General features: G+C 43.1%; 1 protein-coding gene across 1 annotated transcript in view; it reads right to left on the bottom strand.

Annotated features, from left to right (window-relative positions):
- Positions 1–25,469, bottom strand: part of SND1 (staphylococcal nuclease and tudor domain containing 1) — a 977,252-nt gene that overhangs the window by 648,698 nt on the left and 303,085 nt on the right. Inside the window, exon 12 of the mRNA XM_068275928.1 lies at positions 20,462–20,562. Coding sequence (XP_068132029.1) covers positions 20,462–20,562 — 101 coding nt within the window. The remainder of the gene's footprint in view (positions 1–20,461; positions 20,563–25,469) is intronic.

The raw sequence follows: 25,469 nt of genomic DNA, 5'->3' as shown, positions 1-25,469 counted from the left end.
ACAGCATGTGTTGTGAGCAGCTATTAGACAGAACATGCATTCCTACTGTCAGACACACAGAAAACAAGGCTAAATAATCAGCCCAAGAGAAATGAACAATCTGAATCATAAAACAATACGTATGCTGGAAATAAAAAGGGATCCCCCAATTCAATGAAAAGTGATGACGTGTAAAAAAATGTTAAAATAATAGATGCAGGATGAAGAAGAAAATCTAAAGTTGGGAAGGCACATGACTGTAGAAAGCTGGAAAGAGGTGCAGGTAATTTAGGCGCAGTCAATGTTTTGGTAAAATGGGTGGTGCATAGACTGTAATGTTAAAGCAGAACTGAACTCAGAAGTTCCTCTCGGTTCTAAAAAGATAGGCAACAACATAATAACCTTTAAAGAAAAACATCTTTGTTACAGTGGATACTAAATGCTGCAATAAATCTGCAGTGTGTCTACTTCCTGCTTTCATGGAAGCAGACATATTGTTAAAGTGGGATTGTTAGGAACAAAATCAAAATTCCATTTAAACACTGCATTCTGTCTTTAATGCTGACAGAAATCTCAGCCTGCTTTGCAAGCTCTCCAATTTGTTCAGGAATGTCTCTGCTGTGATTATCTGATCTCACTCAGCTGAGCTCTATTCTCCACAGTGATCCCGAAGGCAGAGAGAGAGAGGGAAGCTTGTCACCTCCCCTCCCACATTCCTGCTCCTCTCTGATTGGGCTCATCACACTGCAGTGACAGGCTGAGGCTGAAATCTGATGCTTGTGCTTACACATGGTTAGAATGCAAGCCACGACGACTCATCACATTGGAGGAGACCTGAGGTAAGAAATGACATCACTGATTTAGCCTCAGGCTGTGTGAAAAACAAATGGCTCCTGCCAGAAACAGAATCTCTTCATTTACTAGATAAAATTCACTGAAATAAAAACGTGGACAGTACAATACATCTGTTAAGCAAGTAGAGCAAGTATTTATCTACTTATGTGTTTTTTTTCCCTTGGCATAGTATTGCTGATCCTCCTGCTTTAAAATCCTGTGCTTTCAAATTAGGGGCAGTAAGGGGGCACGGGGAGAGATCAAATTGCAACTTGTGATTAGACACAAATGAGGGTGAATTAGCAGGCTAAGCTCTCTAAATAGGTACAGGGTACATTTCTATAGCTTTTCCTTTTGTCCTGTGCAAGGGTTCAGGTCCACTTTAGCTGTGGCTATTGCAAGACGAATTATGGTTATTTTTTAGGCGGAGGGAGCTTTTAGTGATGAAGGCAGTGCATATATCAGTGGATTTTGTGATGAGGCTTAGGGTTAAGCATCGATAGAGGGAGGGTTCAAATGACAAAAGGGTGAGGTTTAGCGATAGTAAAGTATTGGTAAAAATTACCCATACTCAACTATTGAATAACCCATTGACCAAGAGTAGAATATTGGTAATTCTATGAATAGTCTACTAGCGGCCATCACCAGCGCCCAAATACCGCAGCAATTTAATTACATGTATGTGTTTGCCCTGTGTACTGAGTGGTTTGCTGTGTCTGCTTGACATGAAACAATCTGATCTTACTGAAGTGCAGTGTCCGGGGCCCTTTGCATTACTCTAAAAATGACCTCACAAGCTCTGAGACTGCATGACCATAGTGAAGCCACAAGAGAATACAGTGTGACCTACTCAGCTTTTTTCTAAATAAAGGAGAAACTGGGCTACACATTTCACATTACATAAGTTTAGAAAATATCAGCTTGTGCATGTGTGCAGCAGGATAAAGCCAGTCTCTACATACCTAGCTTCCAACTGTATTGCAAATTAAGCATGCTTCAAACCACTATCTGCAAAATGTACCGTATATAGATTCATTTACTTATGTACACAATATTATTATTGGTATTATGCATTTATAAACCATCAGGATGTTCCATGATGCTGTACAGACAAGTATTTTTAGAAGGCAGTATCATAGATTAACAGGGGTGATAGACAGTACACCGCTGAATAGCACACCTTAAAGGAACCTAAGGAGAGGCCTTCATATTTCATTCCTTTTAAGCAATACCAGTTGCCTGGCTATCCTGCTAATCTCTTTGGCTGCAATAGTGCCTGAATACTACACCTGAAACATGCATGCAGCTAATCCAGTCAGACTTCAGTCTGATCTGCATGCTTGTTCTGAGTCTATGGCTAAAAGTATTAAAGGCAGAGGATCAACAGGATTACTATGGATTATACAGATATTCTATTTCTACTACTACATATGACTCACTAATGGTATTGTTAGACTATGGTTGGTCTGTGACACCTTGGTGATCTTTCAGATATACACTTATTGTAGGTGTATTGACAACAATTTTTGTATGTATTATGTATTTTTTACAGACTGAACGCACTTGTTTGCCTCTGAGGAAGCGGCCTTTGGCTGTGAAACGTGTCAAGCATACTATGGTCCTGGGATTGGATATCTTTCTCATATGACTGCAATCAAGTTAAATTGATATTTAAAAAAAAAAAAAAACCTTGTGGACTGTTTTGTAAAAATCCAAGGATCAGAAGGATAGCCAGGCAATATGCACTGTTTAACCTCCTTGGCGGTAACCCCGTGTGTGACACGGGGTAAGCCGCCGGAGGGTGCCGCTCAGGCCCTGCTGGGCCGATTTTCATAATTTTTTTTTTGCTGGACGCAGCTAGCACTTTGCTAGCTGCGCCAGCACTCTGATCGCCGCCGGCCCCTGCCCGATCGCCGCTATCTGCTGCGGCGCGGCCCCCCCCCCCAGACCCCAGCGCTGCCTGGCCAATCAGTGCCAGGCAGCGCCGAGGGGTGGCCCGGGACTCCCAATGACGTCCCGACGTCACTGACGTCGGTGACGTCATCCCGCCCCGTCGCCATGGCGACGGGGGAAGCCCTCCAGGAAATCCCGTTCTATGAACGGGATTTCCTGATCGGAGATCGCCGAAGGCGATCGAAGCGGGCGGGGGGATGCCGCTCAGCAGCGGCTATCATGTAGCGAGCCCTCGGCTCGCTACATGATTAAAAAAAAAAATTTTTTTTTAAAAAACTGCTGCGCTCCCTCCTGGCGGTATTTTTCATACCGCTAAGGAGGTTAAAAGAAATAATTATGGCAGCCTCAGCTTCTATATCCCTCTCATTTTAGGTTCCCTCTAAACAAGAAAGAAAGCCAAGTAGTAGATCTGCATAGGACACAGGTGTCAAACTCCAGGCCTGGAGGGCCAGATCCATGCCAGGTGTTTAGGATGGACTGAGAAAGAGGAATGTGTTCTACCTGATGAGGCACACCTTTCCTGATTCAGACCCATCAATTAATTTGAGCTGGGTGAAAAATGTGTGAGAACCTCAGCCCTCGAAGGACCGGTTTGACATCCCTGGTAGTTCTTAACCCTCCTGGCGGTAACCCCGACCTACACTCAAGGTAAATTTGCTTTATCCTTTGTAGCTAGCACTTCGCTAGCTACCATTGTCCCCCAAGTCCCTCCGCTCTTTTTTGATTGCCCCCAATCGCCGCCGTTATACGTAACCCCCCCCCCCCCCGGATCCCGCGATGGCGCAGCCTCTCCAGCTCCAGGCTTAACTATGGGGAGGATCGGGATTGTGCATGACGTCATGATATCAGCTGTCATGTCCGAACGTTGCCATATCAACAACTGAAGCTCATTGGGGAGGCTGCGGCCCTCGCGGGATCGCGGCTAGGTAACTTATAGCGGCGGCGATCGGGGAATAAGAAGGGTGCGGGGGGACTTGGGGGACAATGCTAGCCAGCCTAGTGCTAGCTACAAAGGCTAAGGGCCCGTTCAGATCACAAATGCGGATGGCCATGCGTGCGGAACGCGTGCGGACCGCAACGCGTACGAACGCATGGCCATCCGCGTTTGTGCGCGTTGCGTGGCTGATCCCATCACTGAAAAGTGAATGGGACAGCCACGCGTTTTAGCAAAATCTGCGTGCAGCATGCGTTCCCGGACCGCACAGGTCCGGAACGCATGCAGTGTGAACATCAGACATTGCACTCTATGCAATGTCTGATGTTGTGCGTATCGGCCACCTGCACGCGTTTCCAAAACGCGGCTGGAAACACGTGCAGTGTGAACGGGCCCTAAAGCAAATTTAATTGAAAAAATCCCTCCCGCGGATGCAGCCACAGAAACGGTGCACCGGCCGCCAGGAGGGTTAAAACTCTCCCATGAGGTAATCACCAATGTACCACAGTAACTGAGCATCTCATGTCTGTTCATATCTTAAGATGACTAGCTTTAATTATTGTGATACAAACAGACCTCTCCCATTTGGGACACAGGACAGGAAGGACCTGCTTCACAAGATTAGATGATTGGAGTATAATGTGCAATAAAATATTGACAGAGGCATAGTAAAGTATAATTGATAGAAAGGACAGACTGCTTTCCCACTGAAAACAAAAACATTCCGTTTTGCGAAGCTAAACTGAGCTTTTCATTCCCAGATGTGTAAGGGGTGTGGTACAAGGGGGCCCCGTGGGTTGTTGCTGCACCCTGGTTCAAACTGTCAAAAATTCAATCAGAAATCCTGTCACAGGAGTGCTCCGCTGGATCGCAGAGTGCTGTCGTTCTTTCACTGCTTACAATGATGCACATTTGAAGCTCTTGAGGGCCACATAAAATGGCAAGTAGGGCTGCATTTGGCCTGAGGGCCTTGAGTTTGACACCTGAGCTGTAGGTGATGATGGGATGATATTGAGAGCAGTCTGTACAGCTTTCTCTCCAGCAAAATTGCACTGTCATCTCAACTGGATGGAGCAAACGTACTAAACATTGTGTAATGCTGATTTACCCAAATTTACGGTCACTGGCATTTAAAAAAAAAAAAAAAACAGCATGTGTATGTAGCTTTATACCTGGCTATTAGAACAAGGTTTAAAGGGAACCTAAACTGAGAAGGATACAGATTTTCCTTTTAAAATAATACTGGTTGTCTGACTTTCCTGATGATCCTGTGTCTCTAATACTTTCAGTCACAGCCCCTGAATATTACACATACAGTAGCTAGCACTTCGCAGTAGCAAGCATGCAGATCAGGTGCTCTGACTAAAGTCAGACTAGATTAGCTGCATGCTTGTTTCAGGTCTGTGATTCAGCCACCACTGCAGCCAAAGAGATCAGCAGGACTGCAAGGCAACTGGTGTTGTTTAAAGGGAAACTTCCATATCCCTCTCAGTTTAGGTTCCCTTTAAGCAAATACACAAGTACATTTCCACACAACCTGATAGTTCAGCTAGAGATCTGAGATGGTCAACAATATTACACACAGGCCTTAACGGCTTATCCAGTCACTGGAGGCCCGACTAACATAGCTTTACACAACCTACATTACTCAACCTGTTTTGACAGTTGCAGTTTTTACATCTCACTACCAACATCAATCCATCTGTTTCAGCATGTTTCTCTATCTCCACAGCAGAGGTTTGTACTTCCATCAATGTCAACCCCTATTCCTCAATCTCATGCGAGTGTATTACTGTATGTGTCAGTCTGTGTGTTACTGTACCTGCCAGTTTGCGTTTTGCAATAATTCAGACGTTTGCCATCCTCAGCGTGTGTCAGGCTCTCTGAAAGTCACTGTCAAGTTTTTGGGGTTTTTTTCATACCAGTTCACATCTGAATGTAAATAAATGCAAATAATACTTCAAGCCTATCTTCAGGCATAGTTCTAAAAATATAATCTAAAAGCTTAGTAGTCAGAGTGCTCAGATGTTAACAGTGAAATGAGGCCTGTGCAGCTCAAAATAAAGTCTTACAATTTTGATCACATGACCAAAAGCAGAGGCTAAGGTATTTGTTTCAAGCTCTTTGGGTGTGGTAGTTGATGCCCAGATGGAATCATTCACACCGATCAGAATTTAAAGGGAAAGTACAGACTATCACTCAGGGGAGATTGTAGCCTGTAGCGATGACAGTTTGTTGTGGGAAAAGAAGTCAGTGTCTGGACTACTGACCAGCTCTCTTAAACTTAATCTGACATTAGCTAATAGTAGCTTATAGTTCGTGAAATACAAGATAAGCAAGCGAGTGCCTACATAGGTCTAGGAAAAGGTGTGCATGTGGAATATGCTTTGTAAATCAATGTAGGAGATAACATTTTATGTGTACTCTCAGATCCACAGGTTCTAATAATCAAGTCATACCCAGAGTCCACCTGGAAACTTTTGGTCCCAGAGTTTTCTATCATGCTGCTCCTATGTTATGGAACTCCTTACCACAGCAGATCAGGACAGCTCCATCTCTGAACGTGTTTAAATCCAGACTGAAAACCCACCTGTTCAGTTTGGCATTTGCAGAAATATAATTTTTGCTGTGCTCAGCGTACTACCAATTACTGAATCTGAGAAAGCATAAGCCCTTTGAATCCTATGGGAGAAAAACGCTATAGAAAGGTTATTGTTAGCTGTACATTCAACACTTTGTGTGTACCTGCAACTGTACATTCTAATGTACTAATTATGCTTGTGTTCTGTTACCACGTAACAAACATGTTGCTGTAGTACCTTAGTGTAGCTTATAAGAGGCATTAAAAAAACAGTACTTTGTATAGTGGAGTAAAACAAACAAAAGGTTAACATAATAAAGGGCTAAGACATAACACGCCCGCACTTGTCCTTGAGATCAACAAAAGTGTTTGAATCGGTGAACAATGTGCTGAGAAGGCAAAAGAGGATATCTCCATCTGCAACCTTTCTGAGAAACATTTGCACAAATACATATTTTGCAGCATATGCCCTGGTAATACTAATATGGTCAAAATCCAAGTTATTAACTAAGGCTTCTAACCCCAGCTTGAGTGGATATCGGATTCAGAAATTCTGCAAGGTCATAAAGCTTATCTAACAATTAATCTACCTGTAGCCTTCAACTCTCCCAATGCACAGAAAGAAGGGGCTCGGACCAGCTGCGGTAAACAGTTCATTAATTAAAAATCCCAGCATGCCCTGCAAGTGGAACCTACAACTCCAGAACTAGAGGTCAGCTTACAAAACCTCTGAATGTAATTTATGTACACTTAAAATAAAAATATCAATGGACTCGCCTGCAAATGTGTCATCTTAGGCCAAATCATATTACCCTAGGCAGAAAAAGCTTCCAAATGTGCTGGAGCTGAAAAAGATATAAAGCTAAATTTGGCTTTTACCAGGCACTGTAATCATGTTGCCTTAAAGGGATACTTAAGTCAAACAAAAAAAATGAGTTTTACTCACCTAGGGCTTCCAATAGCCCCCTGCAGCTGTCCGGTACCCTCGCCGTCTCCCGCCGATTCTCCTAGCCCCGCCAGCAGCCACTTCCTGTTTCGGTGACAGGAGCTGACAGGCTGGGGACGCGAGTGATTCTTCGCATTCCCAGACACATTAGCACCCTCTATGCGGCTATATGGTATAGGATATATGCTATAGCAGCATAGATGGCGCTATTGTGGCTAGGAACGCGAAGAATCACTCGTGTCCCCCGCCTGTCAGCTCCTGTCACCGAAACAGGAAGTGGCTGCTGGCGGGGCCAGGAGGATCGGAGGGAGACGGCGAGGGCACCGGACAGCTGCAGGGGGCTATTGGAAGCCCCAGGTGAGTAAAACTCATTTTTTTTGTTTGACTTAAGTGTCCCTTTAAGGCTCGTACACACGTTGAATTTTTTCAAACGACCGATTTGGACGTCAAATCTGGCGCGTGTACGGTCGGGTCGTTCACCTCATAAGACTGGTTTTGTCAGATCCGCTTGGCGGATCGTTCAAATCCAGTCTTATCAGGCGAACAACTGATCGTACACACGCCCGATTTGACGTTCAAACGTCCAAACGGCCGGTCGTTTGGAAAAATCGACGTGTGTATGCACCTTTACTGTCCTACAGCAGTTATTCCATTTCATAGAGCAGAACAGTTCATTGCCTCTATCGCTATGCCCGTCTTGCCAGTGGTCTTCGGTCTTACTTTCTACTACTTCAGCTGCAAGACTGTCTATGTCAACAGTATGTGACATCTTGTTTGATACTCTTGACTAAAATTAAAAAACTGATTTTTAAACAACAAATATAAAACAAGATGCTTAGCAACATGGGAATAAAATGTCTGAAGTTTATCTGCTGATTAAGTCACCAATGAGAAGAATATGCTCTTCACCTGCTGGCCTAATAACTGGGTCAAGAAGAACAGGAAGTAGAGGTCTCCCTAAAAGGTGACACAGACAGCTGGATAATCTAGACAGATGTCTTAACCCTTCCCCAGTCTATTAAAAACTAGAATAGGAGTTAGACTGGAACTCATTGCTACATTAAAGTATTAATCTATCAGTATAACTGCTTATTCACACTTTGGATAATCAAACCAACCTACTACATTTTAGGCCACAGATGGGTACCTACAACTAACCATAAGCTCACTGTTAATGTTCTTAAGCCAGTTTTGAAGATTATATATACCATTTGGTATTAACCCATAAGCCCTAAAGGTGCAATATCCCGTATGAGTTAGGAATCCCTTCCTATATGTTCCTCATTGTGCTGTATTCGCTTTGAAATTTTCAATTAAAACTCCAGTTACACAAAAAAAAAAAAAAAAAATAGAATATGTTTTACTTTTAAGAAAAAACAAAAGTTTGCTTTCCTAAAACAGAAAGAATTTGCGATAATTCAGGTTGGAGTGAGCTCGAGATGTCTCCCAGGCACCACTGCTGAATATATGCAAATTAACCATTGTACCCTTAGAAGCTAAACACACCTCCAGAACCGCTGGAATGCAATGATGTGTCAGCTTATTAATTTGTACAGAGCCATGACAATCCAACATGCATACAGACTGTTTCGGATTGTTTGATCCTCACCAGTGCATGGCATGGATTAATTTGGCTCTATGCAGTAGGGCTTGTAACACCGAGAGGTACAGACTAACCAGCAAGCTCATGGTGACCCAGAACTCATTGGAGTGTGTAAGGGACTACAATGGTCCTAAAAGCCCCCTTACTAAGATGTTAAGAAAAACAAAAGTTTGCTTTCCTAAAAAGTAGTTTCCTTTAAAGTAGACCTTTTCTGACAAATTACCATATAAAAGGTGCAATTTCTCTCCCCTACAGATGGGCAACTAAATGAATCAAAGGAATGGAAGTTCTCTCTTTCAAAGAAAGGTTGGGTAAACTAGGCTTATTTAGCATGGGAGAAAAAAAAACTAATGAGATGTGACTTTCTTTCTAAAAAAATTGACAGATGAGGAAACTTTGCAAGGGGACATCATCTTCACACAAAAAAACAAAACATTTTGCCACCTATTTAGAAAATGATTCTTCACAGGAAGGGTGGTGAAAAGAATTGTTTTTTCACCAAAGACAAGTCACAGAGCCCAAACAACCTTATCAGTTTCTGCTGCCAGAAATGCCTACAATGTAGCACATCAGCTTCAGAACTGGTCTATGGAGCAACAAAGGTATTTTGATCTGATTAACCACCTTCTTTGGCCTATAAATACTGTACATCACAGATGTGAATGTCAGATTTAGCAGCTCTGGAAAATGCTGGAAAAACAAAGTGCCATAAAAACATGCTAACATCTTGGTGCCAGTTACCACAGAACAACTTTTGAAGTGCTGTTGACTCTATGCTTTAAAAGGTCACAGCAATTTTAGAGGCACATTGGGGGGGGGGGGGGGACACCTAAAGAATAGCAGGCAGAAGGTTTTGATCAGGCAGAATGTTTTAATGTTTTGGCTCATCAGTGAGTAATCTCTCAGTATGCATCCATTTTAAGATATGTGCATTAAATATGTAGTGGTTAGCTCTCTCGCCTTGCAGCGCTGGGTCCCTGGTTCGAATCCCAGCCGGGGCAATATCTGCAAAGAGTTTGTATGTTCTCTCCGTGTCTGCGTGGGTTTCCTCCGGGCACTCCGGTTTCCTCCCACATTCCAAAAACATACGGATAAGTTGATTGGCTCCCCCTAAAATTGGCCCTAGACTACAGTACTTACACTACATAATATAGACATATGGTAATGGTAGGGATTAGATTGTGAGCTCCTTGAGGGACAGTTAGTGACAAGATATGTGTATATGTGTGTATATATATATATATATATATATATATATATGTATACACACTGTACAGCGCTGCGTAATATGTCGGCGCTATATAAATACTAAATAATAATAATAATAATATGTGCCAGAAACAGTTTTTTCACTCTTCAAGTTGTCAGATGTTCTGTTGCAGCTACTGTCATGTAAAATAGTCAAAAAACGTATTCTAAATATTTTTATACAAACTAAACATTACAATATAAAAATAAAAGCTGCCCATAGACTCGAGTTAACAGTAGCATAACCCAAGTGCTTTCTGTTTTTAATGTTGGTTGTTCAAGTCCTAGAAAACACTGCTGTTAAACCTCAATCGTTAGGTAAAACAAGCGGTTTTCTTTACTATTGCCATCTCCTTAAAAGAGACTGAAACCCTAATATGTAGACATATCAGTACTACGGGGTGGCTGGATAGTGTAATGGTTAAGGGCTCTGCCTCTGACATGGGCGACTTGGGTTCGAATCTCGGCTCTGCCTGTTCAGTAAGCCAGCACCTATTCAGTAGGAGACCTTGGGCAAGTCTCCCTAACACTAAGACTGCCTATAGAGTGCGTCCCAGTGGCTGCTGCTCTGCTCTGGCGCTTTGAGTCCGCCAGGCGAAAAGCGCGATATAAATGTTATGTGTCTGTGTTTGTGTACACAAGACATTTTCTAAATTAAGTAGATCGTACATGCATCGATATTCCCCAGCAGATTTGATCACTAATTGAATGTGCCAGAAAAGCACAACATGCCGCATCGACTGTTTTGTTCTTGGAGAAAAAAAAAAATTACGATCAATACAGAAAATATTGGACAATGGGATGTGGGAGAGTTCCGGCACAAAGCGTTGCACTGTATCCAACAGTGCTATGCTGCGGTTGGTTAGATTTTTATTAGATTACATGGTGAAATCTATTGAAAATCTGTGTACAGTGTATGGGGGGGGGGATGCAATTCCTTTTGGATGAGATTCAGATCAGAGAGGGATTGATCCATTTGCCACATTAGGTGGCAATCTATGTGTATAAGGACACCATAATCATTAATAAAAATTTCTTTAGGCAACACACACAAGTCCGTAAGCACACAACAAGCACAAGCAACACACTGGACATGATTCACAAGGCTTTTTCACCTGCTTTCACCTCTTCTAGGTTACATTTTTAAGCTCCCAAAGAGCACTGGTCTCACTTATATTATAAATGCGGATGTTTGTATGTTTGTTGTTCAATAACGCAACAATGGCTGAACGGATTTGAATGAAATTTGGCACACATTGTACATTACCTGGAATAACATATAGGATATTTTTATCCCTATAACCAAAAAGTGAGCAGAGAAATACAAATTTCACTGAGAAAATGTAAACTGCAGCCAGTCTTACCCTGTTAACGATAGGGTTCTGAAACTTTGCATAGTTGGTCACTGGGTGACTGTATTTCATATTCAGAAAAGTGGGTGGAGCCTACAAAAGCCATTTAAAATTTACTTATTGATTTTCAAGGGGAATATTTAATTTCTGCCATTCTTGCACTGTTAATGGCACAAGCCTCAAAACTGGTACAGTTGGTCATTTGGTAACTGGGGTTTAAATTCAGAAAAAGGGTGGAGCCACGGCCAGATTTGTTTCAATGCAAATTATTGATGGCAAAGACCGCAAAGCTCAAAAACTAGGACATTGAGTAGACATTGTGTGTTAGTGTTAGAAAAAGTGGAGGGAGGGGATGGGGCCCAGTCACCTACCATGACCAATCAAAATGGGACTCCAATCCAACAGAGGTCTTCCATCTAGAGTTCTACAAGTATTATCTCCATGTCCATCACAACACTTCAAATTCGTCTTGCTAGGCAGAGCTAGGACGACTCCCACCATGGCTGACTATTCAGCAGAGGGTCCTCTCATACTGGTCGCACATACCGAACAGCAGCCCCAGCACCTACCACCATAAAGCCTCGCTGAACCACGGGGCCCAGACAACACCATGTGCCAGCAGCGCATCCAGCCAGGATCCCCAACACAGCTTGACAAAAGCCCAAAATAAAAAATTATAGAAAGATGCAAGGAGTGATACCTAGAAGAATGGAGAAGTGACAAAGAACTCCCATAAACTCACAGTCTACCAATCACTGCAGAGAGAGTACGCAATGGCCCTGTATCTGGAGAGGCTACAACACCCCAAAGACAGACCCTGAACTTGTACTGTCTGAGCACCTACAGCCTGGAGATAGAGGCTGGGCAGCACAGAAAGATCGGGAGGAGAGACTGTTTAGGCAGTGTGACCAGGGTGGCCCTGTAGGATGCAGCACACTTCCTGCTACACTGCAGCAAATACACACTTGTGAGGACCAACCATATCCTGGATTTCTCCTCTACAAATATGGAGAGGAACCCCTACATCCTATTTGGGGGGAGAGGAGAAAACTGTAAATAGTGGCCCAATATGTCTCCACCAACTGACAGGAACACAATACTCCATGGACTGTATACCCCTTACACTGCTCCCCATGGACTTAATACCCCCTATACTGACACCTACACCCACGCCAATAATCCCACAATCACCGTCTCACATGCTAACACTAACATTATGCTTTGGCAATGCTAAATGTATTTGGCCCTACCAAAAAAGCTTTTTTTTGTGGCTAATTTACATGCTTCACCACCCACAGGTATCTGCTAGTCAGAGCCAAGCTCTTCCTATAGGTCACAATACAAGAAAAGGGGGCATAAAAGCTCAGACATGACGGCACACAGGGCGAACATAAATCTGCCTGGCGGGTTGCTGCCCATAGGCTGATGTACACACACCAGAGTATCGGCAGATGTGGTCATCATCAGCCGACTTTAATCTAGCATGTGTATTGAGCCTTGAAACTTGGGCAGTTTTAAGACACTCTGAAAAGTGATTTGTCTGTGTACTATAATTGTAGTGTTTGATTTTTATATGACACTAATCTGATGGAGTAAAGACTACCACCTTGTTTAATTTAAGCTGCACCTTAAGCGATGTCACTAGCAGGCCATTTTATAAATGTATTTTAGCTGTTGTAATCTCAAAAGCCCAGAAGTGTGTGTGTGTGGTGGGGGGGGGGATGCTAAAATAGGAATGAAGTTGGGCCTCTTCTCTACGGCTTCTAGACTAGAAGAGTTTACATTTTCAGATTCCTCCTCCTTCGTAGTAGAATGGAAAATATGATGTGAAGCCAAAACTCGGCAAACAGACCAATAAAACTGTATGAAAAGCCTTCTGAGTTTTAAACCGGATGCTGACTCAAAGCCTGTCCCTCTGGAGCTTGATGTCTAAACGCTTTATCATTTATAAACACAGAGATTACAAAAATTAATAAAAAGCCCCCACACAATCCTTTAATGCTGAGTTAATAGGATGGGCAAGGTGTTGGTGAACACTAATTCCTTCAGGCAGCAGCCGTATAATATAGCTAATTATGTCCCTTGCCATCAGCAAACTGCTATTGACATAGTGTGAAGGTGCAGAATGACAGGTATTGACGGCCCCAGAATCTGTGCAATTGCTGAGTTGCACAAAAATGGTCTCGCTGCACGAAACAGGTGTTGGATCAGCGCTTCATGGTCACCACTAATTCCTTTAAACTGCTTACTGAGCCATCACCACTTGTAATTCTAACACTGCAGCACAACACACATTCAGACAGCTGATATGATGCAAGAAAAGTATCTCCACAATGCCTCTAAATCAGATGTGCACACAAGCCACACACAAGAAAAAAAGTAAATAAGCAAATGCATTCATACACTAAACTGTGCATGTGATATAATCAGAGATCAGCTTTCATTTTATAAAACATACACAGCTGCTGGAAATGTCATATTGGTTGTGATGTGTTTTTATAGCGTGCTATACGAAAAACATTGGATATAGTTTTACTTAGAGACCAGTTCAGGTATAGTTTTATACATGTAAACTAACAAAATACATTGCTGTCAGTGATCAGTACTGCATCACAACGACAATGCAGCTGTGCTCTCAGAGATAGTTAAAGTCACAAATAGAAATGCAAATTATTTAATATTTATGAACAACAAGTATCAGGAAGAAAGACAACGTAAATGCCAAATGGATAAAAAAAAAATGAGTTAATGGTGTGATTTTTAGTGAACGATCTTATTTCCAATAAGATCATTTAGATAGAAAGATCATATCTAACCGATCCACAACATTAAAGAACCCAACTATTTGATCATGTTTATGAGGGGAAAAAGTCTGGTGTGCAGACTGACCATTTCTTTAAAAAAACAGATATTGTGCCCCGCCAGGTTTTTATTTTCAAAATATAGGATCAGAATAACAGGATACAAAATATAATCTTTCACTAAACATTGTACCGTTAGTGGGCTTAGAGGGACATACAGACCGAGGCATTTTACCTGTGCCCTACAGCCCTGTGAACTATGACAGATTTATATCATCCAGTTTCTCATGGTCAAATGCAACCATCCTAAAACTTTCTAACAGCTCAAAATAACAGATATCCAGAAGACATTAGTATCCTGTAAAGTGTGTAAATCACATGATTGTGGGACAAATGTGAGCAATGCTACGTAACCCATAAAACACTGCATAATATGATGGTGTTATATAAAAAGGAAATAAATGCCTCGACTCTGCATGTTCATCTACTTCCCACCTCATCATACTGTATGCACAATAAACTTTTCCAATAGTTCTGAATGGGCTACAGTAGCCTGCCTATATGCCAGTCCTCAATGTCAGTATCTCAATTTGCAAGCTACTGGCAGATAAGTGCAATTTCTAGGTTCCAGTTGGTTTGGCAGTAACTGGAAAAATGTTCTATTGTCTCATAAAAAGCTTTCTCTGGGACAAAGAGTATGGCCAAGAGCACTTTGGGATTGTTCCAAGACTAGCTACTATGGAGAAGCACCTATGACAAATTACCAGACTACTTCCAAGAACATAGGAAATTAAAAAAAAAAAAAAAAAAAAAAAAAACTTTCCTTGATAATTTTTCACAGTGACAATTCCAAGCAAAAACAACCTTACAAGAATGCAGTCTAAGCAAATGGTACTAACCTGTAGCTTAGTAGGAAGAATATGTAAATATGGCATTTAAAAACATATAAAATATAGGAAGATACAATTCTAAGAGTTAAAAGCCTACATCCAAAATATTTATTATGGGTTTGAATGGTTTAGAAAATGTTATGCAACCTCTTCAGGATTTTTACTGATGTCGGTGTCCACACTGGGAGAATCTGCAGGTCCTGTCCAGTCTAATTGAGGGTAAATTTCTTCAGATACAGGACATTCAACTTCTTGTTTTCATAGGGGCAGAATCTCATGGATTTCTCAAGTGTGGACACAGAAAGCAGTAAACACAGACCAATATTAACTCTTCTCCACTTTTTAAATATGAAGACAATTCTAGCTAGAATAATGCTGTAAAGCAAACCTGCGGATGGGATTTTAAAAAAAAGTTAGAAAAAAAAAACAACTTTCCTCAGTAGTGATCCTTCTCTACCCCACTGCTGCTGCCCAGGATCCTCTTCTTCATGGCTGTGTTCACAGCGGTGTATGAGAGTGGCTGTACTGCACATGTGTGAACATAGAGCGCCTGTGCAGTAGCACAAAGCCAGTTGTGCATGGATTTTCCTCTGTGAATGAGTGGGCTTTATGCTGGGTACACACTGAGAATTTCCGGTCGATTTACTGTCAGATCGATTATTTCCAACATGTTCGATTTGCTTTTCGATCGTTTTCCGAGCATTTTCCGATCGATTTCCCATTAAGGTGCACGGAAATCGATCAGAAAATGATCGGAAAACGATAGAAAAGCAAATCGAACATGTTGGAAATAATCGATCTGACAGTAAATCGACCAGAAAATCTCATAGTGTGTACCCAGCATTAGGCGCGCTGCACTCATGCATGTGTAATAAGGCCACGCTCATACATAAACGGGAGTGCGTCCACAAAAGCATATCTGGTCAGATATGTTCAGAGGGACCCTGTGTAGAAACTACAGCCACTATTAGAATCTGGGAAGACTCTGGATTATCTTAGAAGCTTGTCTCTGCTGAGGAATCTATTTATGTTTTTATCTACTTCAGGGTCACTTTAACTGTACATTTTCATTACCGCTAGCTTCAGAAAGCTATTTCTAGGAGTCTGACAAGTATGTGAGTGCCAGATTGTTTCCTACTTACAAACCATTGACACATTAAAGCACACTGACAACAGCTATGTCCAAATCCAGAATTCAGCATTATCTGACAAAAGTAAATAAGTTATCCACACATACTACTAGGTTTAATACATGACAAATGGCAAACAACTGATGGCAAAACTGATGGTGTGTGTGTGTGTGTGTGTGTGTGTGTGTGTGTGTGTGTGTGTGTGTGTGTGTGTGTGTGTGTGTGTGTGTGTGTGCGTGTGTGTGTGTAGGTGTGTGTGTGTAGGTGTGTGTGTGTAGGTGTGTGTGTGTAGGTGTGTGTGTGTGTAGGTGTGTGTGTGTAGGTGTGTGTGTGTGTAGGTGTGTGTGTGTAGGTGTGTGTGTGTAGGGGTGTGTGTGTGTAGGTGTGTGTGTGTAGGTGTGTGTGTGTAGGGGTGTGTGTGTGTAGGTGTGTGTGGGGGTAGGTGTGTGTGTAGGTGTGTGTGTGTGTAGGTGTGTGTGTAGGTGTGTGTGTAGGTGTAGGGGTGTAGGTGTAGGTGTAGGTGTGTGTGTGTGTGTGTGTGTGTATGTGTGTGTGTGTGTGTCAGTGTGGATGGGTGTGTGTGCGCTCCAGAGAATGATAAAACGCACGAGTGCTTCAGAAACTGGACTCTCTTGAAAAGATATTTATTAGGGGAATAATAATTAATAATAATGGCTGCTTGCCTCACTGCAATGCTGCAATGCACTACTGTATAATGCAGTTTGGTTATACTGCTGCTAAGTTCATGTAAATTTGGCCTGACCCATGAACATGCCCACTTTCCAGTACATGCCCATTTTTTGCAGTGGTGCAGCTCAACTCTGATCTGGTGCCCCAAATCTCCCAGGACCCTAGCAACGCCCCAGTGACAGACAGAACTTACCAAAGCTTAATGAATAATACCATCAACTAAAGACTGAGCAACTCATGCCATTTACTCTGACACTTTCATGTAGCTTCCAGGAAAGAAATGCTTTGCACGCATTCAAATGGACCCACTGGTCAAGCATCTAAGCAGAAGCTACAATGCAATATGGAGAAGAGTGACAGCAAGGAATATTTAACTTGATGTGACACTCCCAGGAAAAAGAAAAAAAAAACAAGGGCTGGTGCACTGCCTGGCATAGTATGCAGATTTGCTGTTCTAATCATATGTACAAAAAAAATAAAAAAAAATAAAATAAGACTGACTAGTGCCTTCTCTCTCAAAGCAGTCTACTTCTGCAACTTTAAAAAGTAGGCAGGCATAGACTACTGCTAACCATTTCTCTTCTTGTTGAGGAACAAGAAGTCTGCATGCCTTACTTTGCTCTGGCAAAGTGCTCCACTTGTACACTTTACATCAAAAGTGCCTCAGTTACCTTGTTTTTCCTTTGGATATGCCAGGGCACATCCCAGGAGTCAGACTCCTTAAACATTACCATGCCATGATCTGAATAAATCAAAATGTTCAGAAAAATATTAAGCCCGGGGCCGTTTTATAGCCTGAACCCAACCAAACCATTTATAATTGCTTGAGTGACTGGGGAAGGATTACAATGACAATTATTTTGCACTATACACACTGATTGCCACCTGATAAATTGTTAAACAATTCATCCCTTTGTAATTGGAATCTGATCAGGGAGAAATCGATTACTACCATAAATAGCACATCGATTTTCAAAACGTTACAATGCGACACTTTAGGCTATCAATCAACCATTGCTCCTGCTCTGCTCCCAACCCACAGATTGTTTTTGTATCCTTTCTGATCAAAAGACCTGATCTGTTTCAACTGAAAATAGATGAAAAATACTATCAAATACGTGCAAAATATTTCTGAGAGATTTGATCAGTGCGACATATGTAGCAGAAAAAAAACCTGTTTGAAGCTCTATTAGTGCTTGGGAACGCAAAAGTGACAAGGCGACCAAACTGCTCATTCACACTAGATTTCCTTTGCACAATAGTACTTACTCGCCCCATTTAGATAATTAGCTTGAAAGGGAATTTTACTGTTTAAAGAGACACTGAAGCGAAAAAAAAAATTATGATATTATGATTTGTATGTGTAGTACAGCGAAGAAATAAAACATTAAGATCAGATACATCAGTCTAATTGTTTCCAGTACAGGAAGAGTTAAGAAACTCCAGTTGTTATCTCTATGCAAAAAAGCCATTAAGCTCTACGACTTTCAAAGTCGTGGAGAGGGCTGTTTTCTGACTCATTATCTCAGCTGTTCCTGAACTATTTACTTTTTCACTGCCAGAGGAGAGGTCATTAGTTCACAGACTGCTCTGAAAGAATAATTTTGAATCCTGAGTGTTGTGTAATCTGCACATATTATAGAATGATGCAATGTTAGAAAAAACACTATATACCTGAAAATAAAAATATGAGAATATTTTCTTTGCTGATAATCTTCTAGTAATTATTCATAGTACACAACCAATTCACTATATCATATCTTTTGTTTCCTTTCAGTGTCTCTTTGAAGAGGAGCTGTAAGTCATACTATCTCTGAAAAAAAAATACATATATAAGTAGATAAATACCGTATATACTCACAAGCAAGCCGAATTTTATACCCCCAAAAAGTGGGCCAAAAGTTGGGGGGTCGGTTTGCTTGCGAGTCGTTGGTCCGCCATAGCCTCCCCCCCCCCCCCCCCCCCCCCCGCTGCTATTCGCTTACCCGGCGGCTTCCGCTATTGCCCTCTCCATCTCCTGCTGCCCCGTGTAAATAATTCACAGCAGCTTGCCCCACGGCGGCTGCTGTGTGATGAGTGTGAGAAGCCGTAGAGAGCGGTTCCCATAGTAACGGCGATACACATCGCCGCTACAGGAAACTGCTCTCTTTACGGCTTCTCACTCATCACACAGCAGCCGTCATGGGGCAAGCTGCTGTGAATTATTTACACGGGGCAGCAGGAGACGGAGAGGGCAATAGATGAAGCCGCTGGGTAAGCTAATAGCAGCGGCGGCCGTGGGGGTGGGGGGGGGCATTACCTACCCACACTGGGCCGCTATACTGGGCACTATACTAGCTATACTGGGCACGATACTAGCTGTACTGGGCACTATACTGAGCACTTTACTAGCTATACTGGGGACTTAACTAGCTATACTGAGGCACTACCTACCCATACTGGGCACTATACTAGCTATACTGGGACACACTGGGGGGATCACGAGGCCAGCATTTCCTACCCCCGGCTTGTATGAGGGTCAATCATTTTTTCCTGTTTTTTTCAGGTAAAAGTTGGGGGGTCGGCTTATATGCGGGTCGGCTTGCTTGCGAGTATATACGGTACTTGCTCTACTTATATAACATATATATTGAACAGTCCACGTTTTGATTTTAGTGATTTTTCTACAGAAAAAAAAATCCTTCTTAGCATTTCCCTTTTTAACTGTGGCTATATTGAAGCCAATCCTGATATCATTTCCTCCCTTACTCTCCTCTGCCTGATTGTGTATGCATTGCATGCACTCCACTATAGAAAGTGCATTGTCTCAGCATGATAAATATTGGCCAATCAGACAGGAAAAGAGGTATAGGAGGAGAAAACAGGAGGGAAAAAAACTTTAGCCGATCAGGCTGCATTAGTTAAGTCTGAGGGGAAAGTAGAGACGCAAAAAAGGGCAACCCAGCATGCCTTTTGTGGTACCAAATAAGAGTCAGGTAAACTGGGGAATGATCATTTATCAACAAGAAAAGTAATAATGATTGTAACTTTTGGATTGCCTGGTTAGCATCCTTATTACTTGTTTGTAAAGGAGAAAGTTCATGTATGTTCTACCCCCCTCAAAATCATACCAGTCGGTGCAGGATCTGGTGAGCCAGGCCAATCAAGAAGTACAAACAAGGAGGGATCTGCAACCAGACCAGGTTGATGAAGAAAGCTGATATATTTATTGAAAAAATCCACGATACAGTGCAATAAAAAGCACAGGATGAACTATTAAATATAATTTTGATTGCATTGTATCATGGAATTTTTCAATAAATACTGTATATCAGCTTTTTCATCAACCTGGTCTGGTTGCGGATCCCTTCTTGTTTGTACTTATTACTTGTTTACCAGATAAAAATAAAGAATTGATTTTTGATTTTATGTCCGACAGTTACACTTTAAAAAGCAAAGATAACACAGAATATTAATGGTTTAAGCCTATGCAAAGGGCATTGTATTGAAACAAAGGATTACTTTACCAACAATTACTTACATGCCGCCAATGGTGACTGTAGCACAGGTGCGTTCAGAAAATGCTGGGACGGTATCTGTGGCAGCACTAGCAGAACGAATGTAGTCCACGTTTACATTCACCTGATGAGAAAAAAACAACAACAACCAGACGTGAAACAAACACACACTTCGTAAACCAGGACTTTCTATAAACAGAAAATTCTACACAGGAGATGTGATTAGCTAAATGCATAAATTTTTCAAAATATTTAAAACATAAAAAAAACAAAACACTGTTCCAATGTGTAGATTATAATTACATGGCCACATCCGAGCTATGCAAGCTGTGCTTCATGCGGTAGCTGCACATTATCACTGCTCTTCTTACCTCCATGGAACATTACAGCTACGCACAGGCCTTGCCACAATTTACTGAATTTATTACAGTTTACAAGAGATTTATAGGGCAACAATTTATCTGTGCAACGGCTCAGCAAGGATGCAGAGTGTTGCTAGAGGAAGAATTGGCAAATCTAGATAAAGTAAATACATGAAAATGACAGTCTGCAAATAAGAAAAAGTGGATGACAAAATCAATTATAACTCTCTGGTCAAACTCAGAAACTACTAAAAAAAAAAAAAAAAAAAAAAAAAAAAAAGATTTGTATCCATTGAAAATATGTTCCATATTTACAGATGTATTAATTTAAGGAGAGTTTCACATGGGCAGATTCAGGCAGTGCATCCACCACCAGTCAGCTGTTCCTGTGCACCCACCAAGCAATAGAGCAACATTTGTCTTATGGTGAGACCTCAGAGTGTGGCTGAGGCTTCATTCACAAGTGACATGAGGCGGTTTTGTGCTGCACTTTAATCTGAGTGCATCAAGCACAGGCACATATACCTCCCAACGTTTTGAGATAAAGAAATAGGGGCACACTCCTGCCACCCCGTAATCACAGCCCTACCATACCTCTAAAAATGCCCCCAGCAAACTCCTAATACAGCAGTAGGGTCAACTGAAAAGGCTCTCACAAAAGTGGTCAATGACCTTGCCTTAGCTAAAGCTGAAGGTAAATACTCCATTCTCCTCCTCCTTGACCTTTCAGCAGCTTTTGATACAGTAGATCATCCCCTACTCCTCCAGTCCATGGGCATTCACAATCTCGTCCTGACCTGGCTTTCATCCTACCTCTCCAACCACTCCTTCACGACCTCCTTCAATCAGTCCTCGTCCACCCCCAACCACCTCTCAGTGGGAGTCCCCCAAGGCTCGGTCCTTGGCCCCCTACTGTTCTTCCTATACACATCCTCCATTGGCAAGGTTATCTCCTCCATGGGTTTTAACTATCATCTGTATGCAGAGGACACCCAAATCTACCTACACACCCCTGACATATCCACCACTACCATGGACAAGGTCTCCTCCTGCCTATCTGCCATCTCCTCCTGGATGTCCGCTAGGTTCTTAAAAACAAAATCTAGACAAAACGGAATTTATGATCTTCCCACCCCGGTCATCCCTGGACCTCCTAGATGTGCAGGTCACTGTTAACCACACTACCATTCGTCCTACCTCTCAAGCCCGCTGTCTGGGTGTCACCCTGGACTCCGCACTCTCCTTCACTCCCCACATCCAAAACCTCACAAAGTTCAACAACTTCCACCTTCGTAACATCTGTAAGATTTGTCCTTTCCTGACCTCTGCAACCACCAAACTCCTCATCCATGCCCTCATAATTTCCCGCCTCGACTACTGCAATGCCCTTCTGTCTGGTCTCCCTATGACCCGAATAGCCCCACTGCAGTCCATCATGAATGCGGCAGCCAGAACTATCCACTCCTCCCATCGCTCCACCAGGGCGGCTCCCCTCCGTGAATCCCTCCACTGGCTTCCTATCCAGTCCAGAATCAGATTCAAGATATTGTGTCTGACCTACAAATCCGTCCACAAAACCTGTCCAACCTACATTTCTGATCTTACTCAGAGATACACACTAAGCCGCTCACTCCGCTCCTCCAATGAACTTTGCCTGACCGTCCCCCGCATCACCCAGTCCCATGCACGCCTTCCAGGACTTCTCAAGAGCCGCTCCAACACTATGGAACTCCCTACCTCCACCCATTAGGGCAGCCCCCTCCTTCAACACCTTCAAGAAGGCCCTCAAAACTCACCTTTTCACTCTGGCCTACCACCCCTCACAATTGCTCTAAACCCACAGCTGAACTCTGGTCCCCTACCTCTCGTGTCCCTACCTCTCCCTCTAGATTGTAAGCCTTTGGGCAGGGTCCTCCTTTTGTGTCCTACCTGATCATGCACCTCTATTACTGTAAACCCATGCTATGCATTTGAGTGAACCTAACTTGCCTAATCTCCATGCTCCCATCCAAAGACTGACTAAGCATTACCTTACATAGTAACAGTTATTTTGGTCGAAAAAAGACATACGTCCATCGAGTTCAACCAGTACAAAGTACAACTCCAGCCTGCTCCCTCACATATCCCTGTTGATCCAGAGGAAGGCGAAAAAACCCTTACAAGGCATGGTCCAATTAGCCCCAAAAGGGAAAAATTCCTTCCCGACTCCAGATGGCAATCAGATAAAATCCCTGGATCAACATCATTAGGCATTACCTAGTACCGTATATACTCGCATACAAGCCGAATTTTTGACCCCCCAAAAGGGGGCCAAAAGTTGGGGGGTCAGCTTGTATGTGAGTCATGTTGGTCCGCGGGTCTCCCCCCCCCTCCGCTGGTCCGCGGGTCCCCCGCTCCCCCCACGGCCGCCGCTATTACCTGTCCGCATCTTCTATTCCCCTCTCCGTGCTTGTAAACATTCACATCAGCGCGCCCGGAGCTGGTACTGTGACGAGGCAGGAGGCAGGAAAGAGCGCAGCTTCCTGTTACTATGGGAACCGCTCTTTCCTGGCTCGCCGCTCGTCACAGTAGCAGCGCCGGGCGCGCTGCTGTGAATCTTTACAAGCACGGAGGGGGGAATAGAAGATGCCGGCAGGTAATAGCAGCGGCGGTGGGGGCGACTATACTACCTACACTGGGCACTTTACTAGCTATACTGAGCGCTATACTAGCTAAACTGGGGCACTATACTAGCTATACTGAGGCACTTTACTAGCTAAACTGGGGCACTTTACTAGCTATACTGAGCACTATACTAGCTATACTGAGCACTATACTAGCTATACTGAGCACTATACTAGCTATACTGAGCACTATACTAGCTATGCTGAGCACTATACTAGCTATGCTGAGCACTAAACTAGCTATACTGAGCACTAAACTAGCTATACTGAGCACTAAACTAGCTATACTGAGCACTACACTAGCTATACTGAGCACTATACTAGCTATACTGAGCACTATACTAGCTATACTGAGCACTATACTAGCTATACTGAGCACTATACTAGTTATACTGAGCACTATACTAGCTATACTGAGCACTATACTAGCTAAACTGGGGCACTTTACTAGCTATACTGAGCGCTATACTGGGCACTATACTAGCTATACTGGGGCACTACCAACCCATACTGGGCACTTTACTAGCTATACTGGGACACACTAGGGGAATAAGGTGGCCAGCATTTCCTACCCCTAGCTTATATGGGGGTCAATCACTTTTCCCTGGTTTTTCAGGTAAAAGTTGGGGGGTCGGCTTATATGCGGGTCGGCTTATATGCAGGTATATACGGTAATTGTAGCCATGGATGTTTTTCAATGCAAGGAAAGCATCTAAGCCCCCTTTAAATAGTGGCTGAATAGAGTACTGGTTAAGGGCACTGCCTTTGACATGGGAGACCAGGGTTCGAATCCTGGCTAGGGTCAGTATCTATTCAGTAAGGAGTTCAAGGCAAGACTCCCTAACACTGCAGGGTGGCCTCCTGAGCGCGTCCCAGTGGCTGCAGCTCTTGAGCGCTTTGAGTCCGACAGGAGAAAAGCGCTATACAAATGTTCAGATTATTATTATTATTATTATTAAATGCAGGTATAGAGTTTGCCATAACGACTTCCTGTGGCAATGCATTCCACATCTTAATCACTCTTACTGTAAAGAACCCTTTCCTAAATAAATGGCTAAATAGTTTTTCCTCCATGCGCAGATCATGTCCTCTAGTCCTTTGAGAAGGCCTAGGGACAAAAAGCTCATCCGCCAAGCTATTATATTGCCCTCTGATGTATTTATACATGTTAATTAGATCTCCTCTAAGGAGTCTTTTCTCTAGACTAAATAAACCCAGTTTATCTAACCTTTCTTGGTAAGCGAGACCTTCCATCCCACGTATCAATTTTGTTGCTCGTCTCTGCACCTGCTCTAAAACTGCAATATCTTTTCTCTAACCCTTAGCTGGGATACGTCCTTAGGAGTATGGTGACGCCCAGTCACCTGATGAAACACAAATAGAAAAGTATAAAATGCTCCCGCCCTCCCTAAACCCCAGTTTATTTTGTGTTTCTGCCCGGAAACACAGGGAAAGTTCTGCTCCCATTTGTTATTTTTGTTATTCCTCACCAGAGGGTGAGAAGGTCATTTTTGGGTACCTGGAGCCTTAGGGGTCTCGGGCTGGAGGACAGCTCCTGTAGAATCGCTGGACCCAGGTGCCGCCATTACGCGCTGGACGCCCGCGTGGCAGGAGTTCGGGCTGGCCAGCGGTTTCCTTCCTCCTGCGTGATTCACTAATGCCGGCTTTTATGACGTTTCCGGCAAGTGAGGCGCACGCGTACTTCCGGCGGAAGAGGCAAAGGAGTAGGGACTGGAAGTGATAATGATGGAGGCCTTCCTGGATTATTTGAACGGACGCCGCGCTGGTGGCCGCACCGTTATGGAGGATTCTGCTGCCAAACCCTCAGCTATGTCGACCTCCTCGGGGGCCCCCGCAGCAGCACAGGCGGCAGAGGGCAGTTCTACAGCCGCAATAGCGTCCACATCTTCGGCACCAGCTACACTGCCTGAGGGTGTGGTAAGTGGGAGATTTGGTTCTCCCTCTTAGGTAACCCTGTTTTTCATTGTTCATCATTTTAACCAGGG

This window comes from Hyperolius riggenbachi, chromosome 3 (assembly GCF_040937935.1).
Source record: "Hyperolius riggenbachi isolate aHypRig1 chromosome 3, aHypRig1.pri, whole genome shotgun sequence".
Taxonomy (NCBI): domain Eukaryota; kingdom Metazoa; phylum Chordata; class Amphibia; order Anura; family Hyperoliidae; genus Hyperolius; species Hyperolius riggenbachi.
The sequence above is the reverse complement of the archived record's forward strand: the minus strand, read 5'-3'. Positions and strand labels throughout refer to the sequence as shown.